This window comes from Excalfactoria chinensis, chromosome 12, assembly GCF_039878825.1.
Source record: "Excalfactoria chinensis isolate bCotChi1 chromosome 12, bCotChi1.hap2, whole genome shotgun sequence".
In the NCBI taxonomy this organism is placed as follows: Eukaryota; Metazoa; Chordata; class Aves; order Galliformes; family Phasianidae; genus Excalfactoria; species Excalfactoria chinensis.
This window is the reverse complement of record NC_092836.1, coordinates 12,676,798-12,700,475: the sequence shown is the minus strand read 5'-3', so window position 1 is coordinate 12,700,475 and position 23,678 is coordinate 12,676,798. Positions and strand designations below refer to the sequence as shown.

The 23,678-nt window shown below is 36.4% G+C and overlaps 1 protein-coding gene across 13 annotated transcripts in view; it reads left to right on the top strand.

The window, feature by feature from the left end:
• CACNA1D (calcium voltage-gated channel subunit alpha1 D) overlaps window positions 1-23,678 on the top strand; it is a 143,510-nt gene that overhangs the window by 39,972 nt on the left and 79,860 nt on the right. For all 13 annotated transcript variants that reach the window (XM_072347672.1, XM_072347667.1, XM_072347665.1 and 10 more), the window contains exons 4-7: window positions 11,228-11,367; window positions 14,656-14,798; window positions 15,634-15,786; window positions 16,258-16,454. In XM_072347672.1, the coding sequence (XP_072203773.1) occupies window positions 11,228-11,367; window positions 14,656-14,798; window positions 15,634-15,786; window positions 16,258-16,454 (633 nt within the window). The remainder of the gene's footprint in view (window positions 1-11,227; window positions 11,368-14,655; window positions 14,799-15,633; window positions 15,787-16,257; window positions 16,455-23,678) is intronic.

Here is a 23,678-nt window from a genome sequence, read left to right as displayed (position 1 = left end):
TGAGCAGTATTAATAATTCAATAGTTCTCTTGCTTGATTTACAATGCATGATAGTGTTTCATGCCATCAAACCAAACAGAAGCTTTAGAACATCAAACTTTTAGCAACAATTCAAGACAGCCTCCTAAGCACAGGTGTCATATGCCTAATTATCAGTATGTTGAAGTTAGTGTATTCTTAAAACAAGCAATTAACTCCTTATAATTTCCTTTCTGTTGTTTTCATGTAATTAATTCTCACTTGAATCAGCTAATAGTAATGCATAGACTTTGATTTTTTTTGGATGTAGGCACCACCTACCAATTCTTCTCTCTCCTCAGCAAAATGGCAAAGTTTAGATGGAGTCTCAACATGTGAGCCATGTAGGCTGAGTCGTTCCTAGAACCATCAGGTTCTGTCATATAGATATAAACACATAATGTCTAATATGAATTTATGAGCATGATTCAATAGAATGTCTGAGATTAAATTAGCTGAGCTTAGAGGGATTTCCTAATGGAAACATTTTCATTTTTACACGTACTGAAGTACAAGCAAAATGTGGAACATACAGGATTGACTGCACATTATCATCTTGAGCAAATGGGTCTTGTTGGATTTCTGTGTGTAGAACTCTACTAATATGAATCACAGTTCAGTTAAGACAGTAGATTTCCCTCACCTACTTGGGAGTGGTTTTGGCAGATGTAAATACAGTTCTCTAGGGGTGAAAAGTTGAGAACTTTTCAGAAGGGAAATGAACAACTCTTGTTCTATGTAGTTACTTTTGAGACCACAACTGTAAATATGCATCAGGGATGGCAGGAAGTTGCAGGGTCTGTGACACTTCACATGAGGTGGGGAAGAAGCAAGAAGCAAGTGTTGGTATACTCAAACTCTTGTACAGTGACAGTGAACAGGAAACCATGTCAGAGTTGTTCCTAATGTATTGTTATAGGCAGCGAGTTCTCTGGAAATCAAAAGTAATCTCCAAAATAAGGAAAAAAGAGAAAAAAGAGAAAAGACTTAGATGGAATTCAGATGAGAATAATAAAAACCAGAACATAATCTTCCCAGTAAAGACTGTTCTGTGTGGATAAGTGGAAAATGAAATAAGAAACTCAAAACTTAAATACATCTCTTGGGCTGCCAAATGACATAGGAAAGAGAGGATGGAGTTCTTTTGATATAACCTTGAAATTGCAAGGATACTCTTAGAAGTGTTTGAGATTTTCTGAGCGCTGCTTACTGCCTTTAATATTAAGGCTAGCTAGATGATTAAAAAAACAAATAAGCATAGTCATCTGCAGAATCTGGAGCTGTAATTGCAGCAGCAACTGGAGAGGCACTAACTAATGTTAGTAGCATTCCAAAGGAAAGAAATAAAACTGATTCATCTGTAGAGAAGAAAGAAATTTGGCTTCAGGGCAAGCAGATGCATGTTTTCCTTTCTATCAGAAGTTGAAGGATTTTATCAGTAAGGTTTGATCTGTAGATCACAGGAGATGATGTAATTGTTTTATACCAAGTCCAAGCCTTTGGATAGTTTAAAAAGAATATCTGGGATCTATTACATCAGAAATCTTTTTTATTTGGATTGACAGGTGAATTTCATAATGAACAAATAAAGGATTTTTTTCAACTTTACTCAATTTCTTTCAGTTTTTACTGCCTTGAGTATTCCTGGTATTTCAGCAATGACTGTAGGTAGCACTCCTGGTGTTCACATCTTTCTAAAGCAATGCGCTTACTGTTATTTCTGTGAAACGTTTTTCTATCAAGACATACAGGTTAAAATAAAGAGCAAGTCTGAGCACAGTGCAGTTTACCCAGCTGTTGTAATGTTTAATTTTAAAATGAATTTTCAGAAGAGTGGACCAATAGCCCTACCTGAGCAATGCTGAAATGCAAATGTGTATGTCTCTGTGATCTTGTCTCTGAACTGAGTTGAGTATAAATTAATGATTTTTATGTCTTGGTTTGGTTTTCTTTTTTTTCTAGGAGCTCCCTAATGTATACAGGAAACTATTCCACATCTTAATTCTTTTCCTTGTGTTCTACACCTGCAAAGAACACACAGCCTACTTTTCTGTTACTTAGGGAGCAGTATTATGGCAGATGATGGCAATTCTCCTATCAACCATATTATTTCTAGAAATCTGTATTTTCTTGATTATGAAACAGCCAGAACAATCTGACCCTCACAAGTATGATGCATTAAAAATATGCAGTTCTTGTGTTCACTGAACCTTCTGTTCCAGTTGAAAGAATTATAGAGGTCTCTCCTATCTTTGTTACCCAAATACTTAATTACTTGCCACACAAAATGGGAATTGCCCTGCTTAGTGTTGCTACGGGAAAATACCATTTTGTTCAGAAACAATTTGTTCAGCAGACTGAGACAATCAAGGGTAAAGTTGTACTTACATGTTGTCGTGGGTGTTGCAGATCATTCATCTGTCAGTTTGGATACATTTCTTTTTGTTCTTCATGTCTTTGTTCTGGACAGTGTCTGCAAGGACTATTCTGTGCTGCCCTCTCCTATAGTTAAAAGTTTATTTTATTAGCTTTGTTGCTGTTGACATTTTTATAGTTAGATTTCCAATGTTCAGGATTACTGTCTGCTCATAAGTAAAGTGGCCTTCCCAGACTTAGTATGAAAATTATTTTTATAGTGCAGGAATGCATATTGCCTACTAACAAATATACATAAATTAATGGATATCTACTTGTTTAAATTATTTCTAGAAGAAAAATAATTCCTAAGGTATTATAGAGTGCATAGTGTGTCATTGCCAGAAAGCCAATTTTTTGCAGTGAAGACTGCATGTTATTTACCTGCCATATTCCTCAGGTTCCTCATTATTTGTTGTATTCAGTATGTTTTGTGTGAAACTCTAGAGGTGGTCTGATGTTAGAAAACATTGAATAAGAAACAAAACCAAAATATGTGTTTCTTATCAAATTTCTTAACAGTATTATCCCAGAATCTCAAATCCTGGAGTACTTTCTAGCTGATGTTTTAATAATACTTTGATTCTGTGGTCTCTCCTGCTTTATTCCTCCACTCAGTTTCAAATCATGCAGAGGAAAGAAAAAAGGAAAAAATATGCATTTTGTGGACAGAGGTCCCTGAGGATTCTTTTTGGGGAGGGGAAAAGGAAGTGATAAGGACAGCAAGGGAAAAAGATGGTATTCAACAGGCTACCATTCCTTGAAATATTTCTGCATGTAGGTTTAGGCTCCATCCAAATATCATGGGGATTTGGGGTTTAGATACAATATTTGAAATTTAAGTCATCTTCCTTCAAAGTTTGTGAGATAACATCCTACTGCTTGCTTATGGAAAAAGCCTCAAGTTATTTGCTTTTTTAATTTTCCAGATAAGATAAATGAAGGTATTAGCAGTAAGTCATATACTTGTTGAAGTGCATTTGGGGAGAACTGCTTTCCCACTGTGAAAATTAGGGAAGGGAAGAGACCATTAGAGACAATATGCAAGTAGAACTGGTTGAAGACAGCGTGGTGTGTGACATTTTTTGGTAGTCGTTAGTTTATTTAAGCATCGGGAATGAGTTAGAAAAATACTCCAGCAATGGAACCATTATAATTTACATTGATTTAATTAGTGTTTTTATTACTCACCTTTCCCTTTTTTTTCCCTCCTTATTATTTATTTATTTATTTTTATTTGAACATTCTGGTACTTCTCTATTGAAGATAAATGAGTTAAGCAGAAAATGGGCTTGTGACTACTCTCAGAACATTTGACTGAGTGCATCTGTATTCTCTTCTACATCCTTACTTCACTGAAATTCCTTTCTTTGCTTATTTTCTTGAATATCATTAATTAAATAAGAGGACAGCAGAAATACACTCAAGTAATTTGGATTGTATTCCAGTTATATGCTTTATTGCTTGCTTGGCCTGCTTTCTCTTGTGCATTTCAGATTCTTTGGAACATCGTGTTCAATTTTCAGTTGGAGTTTAGGGTTGAATCTTCCACATTGCTACTTAGTAGCAGCTATGCAGCTTGCAATTTACATCTTATCACAATATAGCTATTGCTAAGTAATTGTTTCAAACCCCCAAATGCTGTACACAGAACAACTCAAATTTTTCCTTTTCAGCATTAAATGCTCTTTTTACTCAGGAGATCTTTTTTTTGATAATTTTTCAGTAGATGGTAAATTGGTGGGTCCATTGGATTTAGTTGCTCATTAGCAGTTTTACAAGTCATGCCATTTACCTTGTTCCTTCAGAACAAAACAGATTAGAAAAACTGTATTTACAAGGTTATGTAAAGGAGTAGCAATGATATGTAGTAACATACAATAAAGAATGCACAGAAATTTTGTACAGAGTATACGAAAATAGAGTGGGCCTATACAGATGCCTGATATCAATAAGAAAATTTGTCATCTGGGTGCAGTATTTTTCTGACTGTACTGTGGATAGTTTATAGAACTGAGGTGTTGTATGAGAAATTGGTAATCACAGCCTGAACCTCTGATTAATCAGATGAGGCAAGTGTTGGGTCAGCTGTGGGAGCACAGGTGAGAGAAATTTAGCTGTGCTCCTGGAAAGAGTGGAGAGATTGCCCCAGCTTTTCCCAGCAAAGGCATCCATACTGGTGAGTTTTCCTTTGCAAATAACCTCGTGAATTATCTTTGCTACCATCCTCATATTATTCAACCTTACAGGTGCGTAACTCTGTCTCCATAGTTCCACAAGTTAAAGTGGAAAAAACATGCTTAAACACATGAGAAGTGATCACACTCAAGAGTGAAACACAGATTTACAGTGCTTTTAGGGGAAGTGACTACAGGAGATAATGGGAAAAAAATGTAATCAGTGTTAAACAGGATCTGTTTAGTAATCTATCTGTGGCTGCCAGAATCTGTCAGCTGAAAGCATGGGCATTTGTGCTACCCCAAACTGTCTTTGAAAAATCAAGATAATATCTTGGTGACTTACGTTATTCAAATGATGCTTCAGATGACATTGGTTGAAAACGGAGTTGAGGAAACTTACACTTGAACTTAAGTACACTTTGGCTTACGTATCCATTTTCTTCACCTGCTGTACCCAGTATTTCTGAGATGTCCTATTACACATTTTTTTCTTACAAGCATGTGTGCCTACTTGAGATTAGGGAGGAGAACTGCTAATTGTGACTGTACCAAAAGATCATGAGTTCACAGTTCAGAGGAGATGAAACATTTTGTGTTCTCTTTGGAAACAGTGCCATTGCTATGAGTGAGATTTGTCATTTGACAGTGCTATTAGGAAAAGGAACCCCTTCAGATTTATATAAAACTGGTTTAAAAATGCTTGCAGTGCAGCAACTACTTACTGTCAGCAGTATCTCTAAATATAGAATTTGCATTTGGTATTGGCTCTTAAATATCAACCTTGCCATCAGATGTATCAGCAGTAAAAGCCTCAAACTGTGTATATCTCCGGTGTTATGGTGTCCAGAGGTCCTGAGGTCTCTTTAAACCTTTATTCTTCTGAGATGAGGGAATGAGTGTCCTGTGAGCAATTTATAGTCAGGAACCATTGCTGTTCACATAGGAACATGAAATGGTCCTCCGTAAATGGAGCACCATGTGCCCTTGAGAACAACACCTACTGGATCCTCTCTGTATTAAAGAGGTGTAATTATGGCTAATTAATTACATTTTCTGAAGGTTTTTTTTTTTTTTTTTTTTTTTTTTTTTTTAATTGCTGCTGAACTCGTCTGTCAAAGTAGAAGCTGTACTGAATTCAGACCTCTGCCATGAATGTGTTGTCTTAAATTCTGAACAGTTACTTTTATGCCTTCTTATAAATGCTCTGTTTTCCTTATGGCAGAACTTGGAAAAAAGGCTGTTTCTCAAAAGCATGAATGGCTCTGTGTGTTGTCAAGGTATTGATTACACAGCTTAATTAACAGCACAGTTGATTATTAATCCCCAGATAAAGAAAAAAAGATAAAGTCAAAGCATTCTGCTTTCTATATGGCTGAACTGCAGAACACTGAGTAGAGTTACTTCACTTAAATTGAGTCAGTTCATCTGATAAGATTTTATTCTGATAGATACATGTTACTGTGTATGCAAAAATGTTTCCAATATTAAGACTTTATGAAATTTTCAATGTCCAGGGAATAGGAATTAATGTGTGAAATCTCTTAATTATGTAAAGTGACATGTTAATGTTTTTGCAAACCATTGACTTTATTTCTAAGCAATTTTCTTGTGAGACGTCTTAAGTTCTGTGCTGAGTTTCAGCGTGTCGTGTTAAAATATGTAGCAGTAGCTTTGCCTATTTCTTTCAGAGATTCTGAAAATATGAAGATAATAAATTATGACTAATGTACACCATCTGGCAGGGGTGGGAAAAAAAAATTCTTCCTGAGCAACAGGGTTTCTGCTGGGCTGATTTACTTAAAATAAAAAAGCAAACACATTTCTTTGCTAAGAAAATGTTCCAACAACTTCCCTGAAACTCAGTGGATATGGGTAGCCTTTATTTTGTACTAAATGATCGATCTTAGCATGGAGCTTGTTGGCCGCTTGCGTGATGAGAAGGACGATGGAACTTATCAGTATTGTTATTGCATCATGAATTCTTAAAAAGATTACTGAGTCTTAGTGGATTTGAGCAACGTTAACATAAGTGTGAGACAGCCTTGCAGGAATCAGCCTGTGGTAAGAGAGAGGGGCCCTGCTTCTGTGTGGAAGCAAATCTGTGAACGAGCTACTGTTAATCTGTGCAGCATCACAGATCCTTAGAAACAGCCAGATTTTGCTGCTTCCTGTCATCTTGAGATTTACAGCTATCACTTTTTAATCTGCTACTTTTGTGATTCTATATAGAATAAATGCCGTAGTAGACATTCATAACTGTATATCATTTTAAATTTAATCTGCATGGTTTCTAGGATGGAATTGGTCTTTTCAATACAGATGTTCTTCAGAGACTCAGGCATATGTATGTCCTTATTTAAGTTCAGTTGTCCTATGTCTTAGCATTCTTACTTCCATTTTTGAAGGAATAAATTACTCATTTAAAGATCCCAAATAATATGAATAAAATAGAAATGTGCATGGATGTTTCCTCACTATAGAGAAAAATAGGAAATGCGTTCCTCTTTTAAAACTGCAGCCTTCTGTCTAGATCCTTAAATTATCACTTGCTGCCTTGGTTCTGCATAGCAAAACTACTCCTTCCGCTCTTCCAGTAATGCTGAAAATGGGATAGTTCAACTTTATTCATTCTTGATTAATGCTTGCTTAAGATCTGAGCATGCCTAGTGATACATGGCCATAGATGCGTGTAGGCTGCAGAGGAAGGATTAATGTCCCTCGAGATGGGCAGAAAGTTACAGGAATGCAAGGAGGGACTGCCAGTGCCTTCCTAAGGGTGAGCAGGTTGTCAGCTTTGTATTAGAACATCTGTTGGCTGCCCACTTACTGAAAAACAAAGTGTAAGGAAAGCACAGCCTGTACTTTGGGTACTGTTGTTAAATACTGGGCCAAATCACTCCTCTGGCCACTGTGGAAGATATAAAATGTACTTAAAAAAGGAAAAAGGAAAGAAAGAGTGAATGTGCAAGAGTGTGGAGGAAGGGAGGAAAATGAAAATACGAGAGAAGGTAAAAGGAGAAAAGGAACGTAGTGTTGAGAATAATAGCAGTAGATGTGTACTGATGACTTTCTTATTTCCTCAAGTTTTTCAAGAAATTATTTTTCTTGAAATACTCACTGGCTACTCTGTTAAGAAACATCTTTCCTTTGTGCCGTTGACTCAGTTAATGGCATCATCCCCATTTCTGCCATGTATCCATTATGAATATGCATATCTTGGGGCAAAGCCTGTAAGCGGGGTATACATTTCTATCCTTCCACAGAACTGCAGGAAAACTCTTCCATGTTGTTCAATGCTTTGCAAACTGCAGGGGCTTTTGCATCTGGAGTGGATGTAGGTATCACAGAATCACAGAATGACCCGGGTTGGAAGGGACCTCAAGGATCATGTAGTTCCAACCCCCCTGCCTAGCAGGGCCACCAAACATACATCTTTACTAGATCAGGTTGCCCAGAGCCCCGTCCAACCTTGTCTTGAACACCTCCAAGGACGGGGCATCCACAACCTCCCTGGGCAGCCTGTTCCAGGACCTAACCACTCTCCTAGTAAAGAACTTCCCCCTAACATCCAACCTAAATCTTCCCTCTTTTAACTTAAAACCATTTCCCCTAGTCCTGCTATTATCAGCCCTTTCGAAGAGTTTGCTCCCCTCCTGGGAGTAAGTTCCCTTCAGGTATTGAAAGGCTGCAATGAGGTCACCCCGCAACCTTCTCTTCTCCAGGCTGAACAAACCCAACTCCCTCCTAGGTAGTCATACATGTCCCAATTCTATCTGTACCTTTCTCTGTGCTCATGTAAAAATTATTTGTAATAGATTAAAATAATAGAAATATGAACTGGGAAGAACTTCTGGGGATTGTCTAGAACTTCAGCTCCTAACAGGACAGTTGCCACTATGCGGTTGTATAGCTGAATCTTCAAAACTTCTTGCCTTGAAGCCACCTGTTTGGATGTTACATTGCCCTATTGTTAGAGAAGTCATTCTTAATTCCAAACTTGGAGGTTTTGGCTCTTTTCCCATGTTTTACCATCTGCTGCTACTTTGTATTTGGCTTAATCATCTTTGTAACTCCCCATCAAGTAGTTATTGTACACTGTTAAATATATATTAGCCTTCTTTTTGATGGGGAGAAGATCTTTCCTTCACTTGCACTTTATCAGTGTTCTTTTTGAACATGACTGTAGTAGCTGCTCAGCCTCAGCATCGGATAGAGGTGAGATAGTAATTTCCCACAGATTGCTGGCTGTGTTAAGGAATTCCTAATGCAGCTTAGTATACAATTTGTCTTATTTAAAGTCAGCACATTTAGTTTGGCTCTCAGTGTGATTTTCAGGTTCTTTCTCAACCTGTCTTGATGTGTTGGATTATTCAACCCAAGGTACAGAGCTTTACATTTCTCCTGTCTGAAATTCATGAGCTTTCTGTTGGCCCAGCTGTCAAGGTTTCTTAAAGTCCCTCTGCTTTGACACACAGAGCCTTCTCAGATTGCTTCATGCTCTGTAATTCAGAATGCTCTGAGTTGCAGAACTCACCCTGCTGTGCAGCTGTGGACATCCTGTTGCCTTGATCCCCAGTGGTTTAGCGTTATGTGATGCTATCTTGTGAATTCAGGGAATGGAGTGCCAGTGTATATTTATTTTTCATTCTTTCTTTTTGTGTTAGGGTTGTCTATCCTATTTCTAACACTTCTCCCCATTCTGTATACATTGCATGAGATTGATGTAGGAAATCTGAAACAGACTCCAGTCAACTTCCTCTGGACCACTCTGACATCTCCACATGCTTTTTGCGCTGGGGGACCGTCACCTGGTTATACTGTGTTGTGGTCTCATGAGAGCAGAATAGAGGGTGACAGTCCCCTCTCTCCCCGCTGCCACCCCTCTGTTGAAGTGGACCAGGATAGTCTTGACCTTCTGGGCTGCAGGAACACACTGCTGGCTCATTTCAAGACAGTCCTCCTTTCATTTTCCTTTCATGTTAATGAGTTGTTGTTATTTGCATATATGAAGGCTCCTCTCTTTTGTTTCAAGTTTTCTATTACTATTCTGGCTAGTGATATGTATTTCGCCTATAGCAAGTGCCAACCTAATATTTTTATCTTCCTTATGTTGTCTTAAATTATTTATCTTTCTATACCCTAGTTAGAGACTGACTTGTATATAGAGAGACCAAAATAGCTGCTATTGTGGAATGTATACATGGTAGTGCTTGGCTGGATTTCAGCATTTTTGCAGTATGGATCTCAGGTGCACTCATAGTTTGTATTATTGTTACCTTTGTTGTGCTCTCAGATCAAAGAAATATAATGGCTGTTCTTTCACAAAGCATTTATAACCCTCTGACATCACTTGAAACTCGTTACTGTGTAATTGTCCCAGTTTATCAATGAAAAATAAGAAAGTGGAAGGGACAATACTGAAATTGGTGTTGGGAAAAATAACAGGGGAATGTGGTGGGGATAAGAAGGATGTCCGTCATTATCACTGGGGCAGAAAAGCCCATGCAAAACAAGGTAGCTGAGGAGAAGCTGCCTTGGGTGAAGCTCTGTAATCCTTGTTTTCTGACTGTAATCTTTACTGAGCAATTACAGTCCGTATAATTAACGCTGTGTATGATAACAGCGAGCAACATCCGTAAGTGCCTGAAGAAGTTTTTAAAAAAATGAATCATTCTGTGTTTTGTATTCATGGCTGTAATGTTTGCATAATGTCAGATAAGAAAGCAAGTATTATACAAAGCAATGAAGTGATTTCTGAGGGTAAAAAGAATAAATGTGTTAATTGATCTGTTCTGATAGCTGTGATTTTTACAAATCAAATGTGATATTAGGAGACAAAGAAGACACAATTATCATCAATTACCTAGGAAAAGAAATTGAACTTTTATGTTGGTTTAAAATATGAATTTTGGCAAAATGAAGATAGAGTGTAGTAATAGTGCTTTATAAAAAGTACTTAAACTTGAATCGGAGCTTCAATGGTACATGATGGTATACAAAAATAACATTTCTTCAAGCATATTAGGATGACTTAAAGCAGATCTTATGATATGCAAGGAAGAATAAATCAATATAAGCTTCCACGTCAGAATGACTGTGGAATTAAATTGCGATCACACTCATAATTTTTCAAAGGTCATTAGTGCATTATGACACTGTCTCAAGCTCCTTTGATAGACAGAATTCTGTGTGTTGTAATTTAAGGGTGCTGTAAAGGACTAGTTCAGTTAGTATAACTCTGCATAATTTTAAGGATATTTCAAGGATCCTGTTCTACACCATTTTCTGATTTTAATGAATGTAATGAATCCTATTGATCTGGATGGGACTATTTGCTTAAGCAAAGACAGAGTACTTCTTTGTTTGCCGAATTGGAGCCTTTTTCTCTCATGCAATATGAAAACAGGAAAGCTCTCATGCAGTTGTGTAATTGCAACCTTGTCAGTACAGCTAACATTAAATGCTATGCAATTAAAATTCAGAAAATAAACTGACATCGAGTACTGTTTCTCTTTAATCCTGATCAATACATCTTACCTTCTTACTGTGAATTTTAAATAGTAAAAGAGCTGTTAAATTGCATTGTCTTTCATTGTACTTTGTCTTTTTTACAGGAAAAAGTAGAATATGCCTTCCTGATAATTTTTACAGTTGAAACATTTTTGAAGATTATAGCATATGGATTATTATTACACCCCAATGCGTATGTTAGAAATGGATGGAATTTATTGGATTTTGTAATAGTAGTAGTAGGGTAAGTAACTCATATTCCATTGTATAAATGTTTTAAAGTCTTCTTTACAGTGAAGTAGATATGGATCTGTTTGGCTGTGTATAAGGGCCTGAGCTTGACATTCATTCCTCTGCAGTAAAAGATTGACTGATAAGAGTGAAGAGTTCAATATAAAGTCAAAAGTTTTCACTGCTGTAAGCCGTATTGCACCATCATCTATACACTAAAAGTTCATAGGGATTTCTGAGATCTGCCAAACAATTTGACAAGATGTTCCTCAGTTGTCTTGCCTATTGCTGTATCAAGAAGCTCTTAAGAGTTATGACAAGATACTGCTCAAGCCTTGTGCAGGTTACCAAAGACTAGAGAGTGGAATGTCTCTTGGAAGGTGATTATTGAAAAAGGGAATTTCCAGTATTGCAGATTTTTTTTACTTTATTATTTTTTTTTTTTCAAATTGTTATAGCCCATAGAGAACATTATCTCATATAACCTTGCATATTGTGGCTGGCTTGCAAAGAAGAACCAGGTATGCAAGTTCAAGCTATATAATTTCTCTGTAATTGAAAAAGCCCTGGAGTTCAAGAATGTTCTGCAAAGTACAGGAATTTGTGGTAAAGCATTATTAAATATGGGGAAGTATTCTGCATGTCTTAATAACCAGCTTATAACTATTTGATTCTGAGACAGAAAATATTACTGAGGAGATTGTATTTGGGCCAGTTGCTTGGGCAGAAAAAAAAGTTTTCATTGAGGACTAAAATTTATGCGTAAATGGATCCTTCATCAGGCTAGGTCATTCTCAACAGATTGGCATCTGTGCCTGAAGGGGAAGCTTGGTGGGTAGGTATGGAGACTATCAGAGATAAAAGCTCTGTTCTCTTGCCAGGCTCACTTGAATAGACCTCTTCTCTTTTGTCAAATGACCATGGAGCCACAGTAAGCCTGGAGCAGTCTAATTAACATGACCTCTATCTTTGGCTCTGTCCTAAATACATGATAACTAAAAATTTTTCCATTAACTCATAAAATGCTCACTCTTAGAGGCTTAATCTGGTTAGGTCAAATATTCACAATGAGTATGTAAAAAAATATGAAAAAAGAAAAGACTACATCTTATGAAATGCCTAAAATATCCCACTAAGATTGAAATTCTAGCTCAAACCCAGAAGTTTTGAGGTGTAAGTTCCTATGTATGTTGTCATCAGTTGTCATCTTCCTGGAATTATTGCCCTTCAGTAACAAACTATTTGTTTTTGCTCTCTTTGTTTAAAAAACAAAACAAACAACAATGCAAAACCCAAGAAAAAACACTGTGTACGTAAGTAAAGGAACAAGAATGAGTCCATTTCTCTAATTAATACTTAAAAGAAAAGCCTATTGGAAAGTTGATTCTCATATATAACTCAAGATGGATATGGAATCACTTCTGGATCTGATTCTATTTGACTGGCATCACCATGCAATTTCATTAGGTATTTTAATAGCTTTGAGAGAGCTGCTGTGCTGTCCTCTAGTCAACATGTTAGATGAAATTTGCTTTGTGTGCTTTTTCAGCAGAAACTGAAGCAGTCCAAATGCATAAATCTTAACTATGCCAAAAGAAATCTCTACCAGGAAATGAGAAACATGCTCATAGGCTTTTTCCCCATAAAATTTCAGCATAAAATTCAACATTTAAACTTTGATAAACTGTACAGGAGGGTAAATGTCAATTTTAAGGATAATAAGAGTTTGTGTGTTTTATATCTTAATGGCTTTAGATAATGGACATAAAGTGATAGAAGTGTAGATATGGCTACTATTACTTCTGTCTTTGTCACTCCTCTCTGAAACCTGAATAGGAATTACCTTCTGAGCAATCTACTACTTGCCTGCATTCTTTGTCATGCAATTTCTGTTGATTTAAGTGAGCTAATAAGGTTCTAGCAAAGAAGGCTTTCATAGTGCTTTTATAGTGCCTGTAGCCTTTACATTTTCTGAATAATGTACTGATTGGCAGGCTTGAAAGCAGCTTCTCTTAAATTGGGGTTTTATTCAGTAGTCTGTTTAACCACGTGTTCTTTGGAGCACAAGTAGTCTAGCTGAAATCATTGAGGTGGCTCATTTTCTTAGAATTATGCTTCAATTAAATTATGAGGATGAATCAGGATCCACTGTGTGGATTTCTCAAGGTGTTACAGAATGTAGGTTGCTGGATTGATGTTCATACTAAAAGCCACGTGATGCTCTTTGCGTCTAGCTTTCATTCCAGAGGAGAATGAAGCAGAACAGGGATGGGAATTGACTGACACAGGTTGATTGCTGACTGGGGGAGGAGAAAGTCTTCAAGATTCTACTTTAGGTATTACATGACTTACAGCAACTATCCTACAGCACTGTGAACCAGAGTTGTGAAAACTTCTTTTGATGAAGCCAAAAACCTACACATTTCAGGAGTCCTTTGCAAATGTGAAATATTTCAGGATTGCAAGAATATTGGCTTGATAATCTTTCCAGGAGAAGCACAGTTTTGCAAGTATTGGACTGCAATCTCTATGCAAAGAATTATTATAGTTTTAATGTTCAGAATTGTCTAGAAAATAACGTGTCTAAAATTCAGGTCCAAACCGTAATAGGTCTAAGTTTATTTTGCATTTCAAACACTTGCATGAGTTTGAATTTCTGCTGGAAATTCTCCTGAAGCAGGAGGGGAAAAAAACAAAAAACCTTGTCTTCCAAACTCTTCTAATGAATTACTAGCTCATTTCTGCAGTGAAAAATTGCAATATAACAAATGAGTCATCTGGGAATATTTTTATACTCAAGGTTATTATGAATTAGAAACAAATCTTTTCTGTGTTATTAAATTTTGGTCTCAAATTATTTTTTAATATATTCAGCTTTTGCTGACTGTATTTAGCATATTGAAGTCACTTGGAGTTCATGTATTCCACTAAAATTAAAACAGATGGTTTCTTGTGATTATCTATTTCGTATTTTAAAGAGAAGACTACTTCTCACAGTTAAAATGTTTGAACAAGGAGAAATGGCAAAGTAGCTCCATTTATCTTCATTTATTTAAAAATAGCCATGGGGTGTGTACAAGTAGGATGCTAATTTATTGGAGACTGTGTGATCGTCACTCTCAGAAGGGATTAGCACTCGCAATTCATAACTCTTCCTGTCATGATTTAATACGTCAATATTCCTCTCACTTTGAATTATGGATGGCTTTGCAGAGTTATCTGCAGTTCAAGTAATTTCCTAATACCTTTGATTGCATGGCAAATGGATGGTGATGACCTTTCCCTTCATCTCATTTTCTAGACTATTTAGTGTAATATTGGAACAATTAACCAAAGAAACAGAAGGTGGCAGCCACTCAGGTGGCAAACCTGGGGGCTTTGATGTCAAAGCCCTAAGAGCCTTTCGTGTATTGCGACCTCTCCGGCTTGTATCAGGAGTGCCCAGTAAGCTCTTTTCTATTTAATTCTATTGAAAAAAATATCATAACTGATCTGATTGTTTAACTTTCATGTTCCAGACACAAGCGTAAATGAGATAATATAAAGTTGATTTTTGTTATCTGGTTGTTTATATGAAGTGAGATTCAAGATGAATGATATGCTGTTTCAAATTGAACAGAGGATTGTGAATTCATTCAGTGTATGATCATCTTACACAGTTCAATAAGCAGACGGACAAATACACTTCATTTTTAGAAGCTTTCTGTAGAATTGAATTATATGTTTAAATGCAAATGAACCAGAAATTAAAATTCAGATTTTAAAAATTCTAAATCCTACACATCTGAAAATGTAGGTGATCCTAAAATAGTTTATATTTTGGTAAGTGTATGCCAAAGCACATTACACATTTCATATTTTCTGCCCCCTCCAATGCACATGAATGCCTTCTGTTTATGTCAATAAAGCTACCAGATAAATTAGGAGACTTGAAAAGCAGAGCAATATTATTTAAAGAAAGCAATTGAATTTTATAGCAGTCCTTCCTATTTTCATGCATTACTAACTACTGAAGCTTGTTGGGCTGAGTAAGAGGTTCATGGCTTACAACTCTACTCTTTCCACTGGTTTTATTTATTATTACATAGTCTCTTACATAGAAATGGTTGTGTTCCGTATATATTTAGCAAAAGAGATTCAGTGTAGAAAGAAGCAGTTTTTAAACAGATACTCTCTGCATGTGTGTATCATAAATTTTGAATAATGTGTAATTACAGAAGTTCTGGTAAGGCATGAACATAGAAACCTAGATCATATCTTGTGTCTTCTTTTCTTTTAGGTTTACAAGTTGTCCTGAACTCCATTATAAAAGCCATGGTTCCCCTGCTCCATATTGCCCTTTTGGTATTGTTTGTAATCATAATCTATGCTATTATAGGATTGGAACTTTTTATTGGAAAAATGCACAAATCTTGTTTTCTTATTGATTCAGGTAAGTCGTGAAATTGCTCACTAAATTAAGGGATTGGTTCTGTTGTATTTCAAGTCTGCAGGATTTCAGTTTGAAATAGAACAGGGGTTGGAGCACTGAGGCTGTTGTAACCCTAGGATTCAGTGGACTGTAATTTTAGGAGAAGAATATTCTATTTAACCCCATTGTATATGGGGAGTTTCTGAAAAGATGTGTTGCATTGTTAAAACTGTGCAGATGCTTTTTTCCCCCCTTCCCATTGCTTAATTACTTGAGCTCTTTTATATGCTCAGTTTTGATTAAAAAATGTTCAGATTGAAGGGCCCTGGTGTCAGAGAGACAAATGTCTCTAGAGCTCACGAGTTCCATTTCTCAGCATTTCTCAGGTTGATATCTAGGTTTACATTCCAATAGGTTTGCTATTTCTTTGCATAGAAGAATCAACTCACAAATGTTTGAGAAATGAAACAGACTTTTTTGGTGAATTTTCAGATATTCTAGTTGAAGAAGATCCAGCACCTTGTGCATTCTCAGGGAATGGACGTCAGTGTGTCATGAATGGCACTGAATGTAAAGGTGGTTGGGTTGGACCGAATGGAGGCATAACAAACTTCGATAATTTTGCATTTGCAATGTTGACTGTATTCCAGTGTATAACCATGGAAGGATGGACTGATGTGTTATATTGGGTGAGTAACTTCAGAAATCATTGAACGTTGCTTAGTTTTTAACAAACTTGAACATTCAAATGAGAAGTAAACTGTTTTACAATACCATAAGTAAGAAATCTTGGTGAGTTTTAATAGGAGTTTAACAGCTTAAATTTTTGCAGTCATGGTACCTTTTTGGCGTGCTTAGGCTAGGCAGGCATTTTAGCAACAAATTTATTCTTTGGGTTTTATTTGTTTGTTTTTATTTGTCTATTTCATTTGGTTAAAAATAATACCACATTTATGTCCTTTGGACTAACATTCTTTTTTCATGCAAGCATACGGTTTTTAAACATGTCTGATTTAAGTTTAGGAGCTCTGTTTCCACAGTATTTCTGTAAAATATTTTGCAATTTTAACATTAATTAGACCAAAACGAACTCTCAGCTGTCACTGCTTGTCTTGGGGGCTGTAAACCATTGTTAAACATTAAAAAATAAAAACAACAACAAAACCAACTCACTACAGTTGTGAGCCTGACGTTGTCATCAAAGAAGCAGGAAAAGGCATTCAAAAGTACTGGTTATTTACTGCTGTGTAAGGTCCCACCTTTAAATGCTACTACATCATTAAATAATGAACTTTCTCCATCTTAGAACATAAGCAAACAGCTGAACCTAGGCTGGAAACAAGATACTCTTTGTCCTAATTTTGCAGATTAGAATGGAGAAAAAGAACACAGATTTTCAAATGAATAGGGTTACCTAAGTATTCAGGTAGGAGTTTCTCTGCATTACCCTATTCCACTCAAAGAACATTTTGTTCTGCAACTTTTTAAGGACCTAATATTTGGCATGAGTGACTTGTGCAAGGTTGTGCAAGAAGCCAGTGATAGAGCCAGCCTACTGCAGGTGCTCAAAATCATTGAGAACATTCCATAGTACTTGGTACTAAGCAGTAAGTCTTTGCAGCAATTAGGACCTTATGGCATCTTAGCAGTTTGAATCCTGAGTTTTTTTTTTGTTTTGTTTTGGTTTTTTTGTTTGTTTGTTTTTTTACAGAAAAAGTTTGTCTGCTAGATGTGTAGGTTAAGTTAACTTTTGCTTAGAAATCTGGAGATGAAAGCCAAATAGAATAAGTTTTCTTCAAAACAAACACAAGAAAAACAAACCCACAAAGATTAGAAGCTGCACAAAAATCCCGATTTTCACTTGTTCACTGTGTGAACTGTAAAATTGGCTATGTAGAATTATCTTGCTAGCAGGTGTAAGCTGAGTGGGTGAAATATGTGCAATACTTTGCATCACGTTATGTGGCATTCTGCTAGCAAGAATGACAGCTGAAAATTACAGCTTCCAGCAACACTCACTAGCACAGCTTGTTTTCACCTGGTTAACAACAGTAAACTCTCCCTAAAAGTTCCCCAAGCATCAGTAGTGTTTTTTTCTAATACGCATCTATTATAGATTGAGGGCTTTATCCTGATTCCTACATGTCCTATTACTTTCTAGTGCTTTTCCTTGACAGAAAGAAGTGTGCACTTAGAAACCTGTTTCATTCTGTAGAAAATGAGCTTTATTAGCCCTGGTACCTTTCTTGGAGTATATTAGAACACTTGAAAACCAATCATTTCAGTAATGCATTCTGTTCAGTTGTACTGCACTTCTGTACATGTTGAGTGTGCAAGTGTCTATCCAGCCACTGCATTAATGCAATCATGAATAATGTATTTTAAGGTACAGAAAAAAGAAAAGTATCATTATTTAATTTAGATCATAAAATCATAGAATGTCTTCAGTTGGAAGAAACCTCAAAGGTCATTCTTGTTCCAACCTCCTGCATGGGCAGGGTTATCAAGTGCTAATCAGATATTTCTGTGATGAAGTACAAGAGTCGTGATTTCCTCACTAGCTTTCCACTAGTACAGGGCTGCTTAAAATGTGGAAAACCAATCTTATGTTTGCTTTCCAACTGGAAGCAAATCTGAAAGAGTGACTACAATTTCCACAAACCTGTGCATCAAAAATAATTACAGTGATAAAACAAAGTCTATTGACTTTTTAGAATGTCAGTCAGATGATCAGGAACTCAGGAAGTCTTCTCATCATGTCTCTTCTTATTGTGCTCGTAGCTTAAGAATCAAGAGGATTGCCTGTGAGGAAGCATTTTAAGGGGATATGATGTACTTGAAAGCAACTAGTGTACAATCAAAGTATTTTATAAATCTATCTCACAGAAGAAACCCTTGGCTGATGCACAAATTGTATCATTATGTCCAGAAAAAATGTTGCAGAGCACATTTATAATATTATGTAAACTATCATCAGAGTGCTGAGATGGAATTTTTAAAGCAAATAAATTAGCAAAATCTTTTTTGTATGACCAACAGGTCAAATGAGCAGTCATACTCAAGAACATTGACTTGAATGTTCTAATATAACATTAGAAAAAAAAGACGTAAGTTGATATAAATTATTTAGTCACATTACAGTAGCAGAAATGGAATGCATGTTATTGCATCCAGACAATACTGGTCAGCAATGAATTTCATCTTAGCCCGAGAAGTCAACAGATGCTTGATAGCTTTTCTTCTGTACATCAGCTGCAAATGTTCAGCAAACAGCATTAAAATGGTGAGTGAATATGCTAGACAAATCTTACAAAATCTGTATTTCTCCTTTTTATTTGTCTTTTACGGTGCTAAGGATAGCTGAGCACTGTTCAGCACCACTCACGGGTCATCTAAGGGAGACTCTTCAGTGAAACAAGGCAGTACATCCCCAAAGACACTGATGTTCTGGCTGCACAGTGCTCCCGGCGTTTGATGACTACATAGCCAGAAATTTAACACATGATGTCCAGCTGGAGAAAGAACAGTAGGAGATTGGGATAGCAGTATTAATACACTGCATAAATCATACCTAAGGGCCAGGGATAATAGGCAGGATATTTTTTTTAAAGATTGTGTGTTAATCATTTGAATTCAATTTCAAGCTAAAGTCCAGTTTAACACATCCCTCTCCCCCCCACACCTTTAGATAATGGTTTGGACTACTTGTTTTTCCCAGTATCAGACAACTTTAGATTGCAAAGAGTTGATACTTAAATTATCAATACATTAGAAACCTCAGAGAGAAAATGAAATGATCAAATTCAGACCTGCAAACAGAGCTGCCAAGCCAGGGAATATGCATATTAACAAATTTGAATTAGTATTTGAAGAGATAATCATGTATATATTTTTAAATGAGCAGCTTATCACAACCCACCTGAGCAGGATTTTAAACTACCCCACAGAGAAATATCGTTCCCAGGCATTGAACCTGATCTACTTTGACAAGATATCTAGTATCTTGGTCTTAGCTGACTGCTGACCTATACTGCAGTCAAAGCATGGAACTAATTTCTTGTCACACAACATTGCAAATACTCAAAAGAACATATTACTTCTCCCCAGACAGTTTAAATAAAATAGATAGAAACTGGCTTCGAAGTAGGCCACACTTCCAGTGCTGAGGACTCCTCTAGCTGAAGCTTCAGTTCATTGGTAACACCACAAGAAGGAAAAGATCATTTAAAACACATTTTACTTCCCGGGCTGTCCCAGTGTTACAGCTTAGTAGGTGAATTCAGACGTACCTTGAGTACTGAGTTTTCATTTGTCTGTCCCCTATATATGATAAAGTAACAATTATACATCATCAATCCAAATGATTCATGCTATTATTTCTGCAAAGTCAGCAATACCGTCATTTATAGCATCAGGTTGTATGGAATATACATAGCTAATCATAGCAGATTTGGCAATAAGTGATTCTTTCATTTCAATAATGAAAAAGTCTTTTGAGTCCTGAGCAAAACAAATCAATAAATTTTAGGTTTAGAAAATAATATAATAAATACAAATAAATGAAATAAGTTTGAGAAATTTCTTATGTGCAGTTTTTCTGGGCAACGTGAATAAATTCATGGAAGCCCTAATTAATTGTATTAATCCTAGATTACTCTGCGGCAACCAATGAAACACTTCTGATTTGTTACACCTTGAACATGAATTTGGTTAAACCTGGTGTAGTCGTAGTTTTTCTTCCAACAATCCTGTAGAAAACCTTCTCTGGCTTACTAGAATGGGGAGAGGCACTGCTCGCCATTTAGTTATGGTGATGTGCACCTGCTCTGCCACCAATGCAAACTGCTGCCAGAGTGATTCAACACAAGATAGCTGCCTGAAGAAGTAATTTCTTAACATACAGTCAAATCTGACATCTAGGCTTCCCTTGGCAAAAAAGAAATACTTCTTTCTTTTTTGATGATGTGACTGCCTACCATAAACTTTGTTAGCTAACAAAAGATAGAAGTAACAGAAATTAGAAACTTCTATTCATATAGGTTGAAGCAAATTAATACGAATAAAGCTATGTCTTACAAGTTGAAGTTTAATTTGGAAGGGTCACTTATGTTTAGATATGGAAGCTGGGGGCCAAATTTAGAGGCAATGAAGTAATTATGAAGTTCTGCAGGTACTGTAACAACTTCTCATCTCTCCAGAAGATAAGTTCCTTTTTAGCCTTCCTTAATGCCTGGGCTTCATAATTCTGATTTTCCAGTTGTTCTTAAACCAAGATGCTTAACAGAGCTTGGGTCTCTGAGTTCATATCCACCGGAGCTTCTCAGCATGTGTCTGAGTCTGTCCAACCAGGAGAATGTCAGGGAGGGCTGTGCTTTAACTACAGGACCCAGAAAAGACTGAAGATAAAATTGCATGCTTTCACAAACCAGTTGGGAGGCTGCTATGCTTCAAGCACAGCCTGTTTTAAGTCATCTTGAAGTTAACTCAACTTTAGCCAGGAATATCTCAGAACACAAACTTTGAAGTGAGCAGGCTTTGAAAAAGCTGTCTACTGTATTCTAACGTGAGTAGAATAAATAGTCTGTGATCTCTGGTCTGTGAACCTGTGTTGTATGCTTCAAAGAGAGCAGGATTAGTCCCATTTAGCAAAATACTGATTCCTGAGAGATTTTTACACTCTTCAAGAGACTGAGTTTGTCAGTCTGAATTTTTAAGATGTTTAGATAGGTTCTAGGTAGCTGTTAAGTAAACTCAGAAATTGTATCTCTATCAGAATGTTATGAAAGGAGAAAGGTAAGATTGAAAACTGAGGAAGCAAATAGACCAAATGATTTAGAAACACTGTGAAAAATAATTTGAATTAGGTTCAGGCATCAGTGGAGTATGTATGTAGTAGGACAAATGCAGAATTAGAGGTGTTATTGCACTGCTTTGTCATTATCCCCAATTAGGGCTACATTAATCAGTACATACAAAGAACTTGCAACGATTTACATAAACCAGTGGCAGCTTTTCAAGCATGTAAGGCTTTGATCTGCATGCAGTTGCAGATGGGGATTTTATAGTTAACACAGATAGAACGAGTGAGACATTTTGATGATTTCTAATTAATGCTTTGGATTTGGATGGGCTATCTACCACTGTGTAATACTGATGGCTATATCTGTGCTATAAACTTAGCTTGCTCTCTCTATTTCACTTCAGAGATATCCCAAACAGCTACACTGTAGGGTACGATAGCTGACTCCATTTATAGCACAGCTAACAAAATAATTCACCCCACACGCCAGACAGTTTCAGACTCTACCAAGTTTGTCCCGTCAGCTAAAGATAATTCTTAAGGAGTTTTCAGGCATATGCATGTTGATGTAGAATCAAATATACAAAGAACATTTTCATCCCTACCAACTGGACTTGCACAGAGTAATTTGTCTCCAGATCTGGTAGAGCCTGCAGTTGGGGGCTATTATGGGGGCTTCAGTCTGTTCCTGCGTCACTTATGAAAAGTATTGGAAGAACTTTAGATTTTAGTTCTAATGTCTGTATGAAAGGATGAAAATACCAAAAGGGGCAGTCTGTAGAATGAGCATTTTAAAAGACTTACCTAATGGAATAGGTACAATTACAGTGAAACTGAATTAAGTGATAAGAAAAACACTCTTACCTTTTTAGAGTTAAGTGTCTTGTCTGTCCTCTGGGTCACATGATGGACAAACTAATAAGAACTGAAATAAAATCATTAAGTCTAGTGCTGGAAAAAGGCAGGAAGAAGGGCAAGAAGAGTGTCACTTGGCAAGCGTCCAACATCCAAAATGTTTCATCTGATGCTGGTTAGCTGCAGTTTTTAAGCTTTCATATCACAGTGCATTAGTCCTAGACAGATTAGCCTAAAATATTGGGGTTATACATCAAACTGCACAAATGAGATGGGCTTTCTTTCATATATTACACACATTAATGTGATTTAAGGAGAAGCAAATCACAGTTGTGTGTACCTCTAGAACAGAGCTTGGAAATTCATCTTTGCTCCTGGCTTTCAAAGCTAACACAATGCCTTGCTTCTTGGATACGTTCTCTTTCTGAGGAGGAAGAATGTGTCAGGTTGGGTTCCAGTGATTCCCAGAGCTCTTTTGTTCTCCTCAGATCTTTTGTTTTTTTCAAACTGAAATTGCAAATATTCATCTTTCAAGTTTTTCAAAGCAATTTATAGCAGGAAAATGTTAACATCAACACCAGATGAATTTTTTGCCCCTTACTCTGAGCTCTGGAACTTGCAAAATGCTGTTTGCTAATGGTATAGTTAAATTGGATGCAAAATGCGTTCATATGCATGTGAAATTTAATCAAAATGTTGACTCTCACGAGCTATTATTAGAAAAACATTTTGCCTGATCTGTGTATTATGAATCACTTCTATGAAGTAAACTCAGTTCTAAAATAATAAAATAACTACAAGGTATATATATATATATATATTTTTTTTTTTTTAAAAACCCTTAGTAAATGTCAAGGTCAGATGCCTGCAATTGAAATAAGGTGCAAAGGGCTGCACACACTGGAGCAAAGCAGAAATTCAGTATTGACAGTAGGTCATTTTACTAATCTGAGCTCTCTTTGTTGTTAAGAGTTCTGAAAACTTTATTGGGAAAACAGGCATGAGAGATAAAAAAGAAACTTAGTCTCCTCAACATAAGTCCCTAATGTATTAAGTATTGCTAGAAGTATTGCGTAGGAGATTGAGTTTAAGTAGGTCAGTATAATGGCAGCATTATGAAAGACCTTATTTTCCACGTGAGCATGTTGCAGAATTGTATGACAGAAACCTGGGATCTTCTAGAACTGAAGTCAATGATTCCAGCCTTCCTGAGTGGCTGTAATCTTTCTCCATTTTAATTTCTCCAAATCTTAATTTT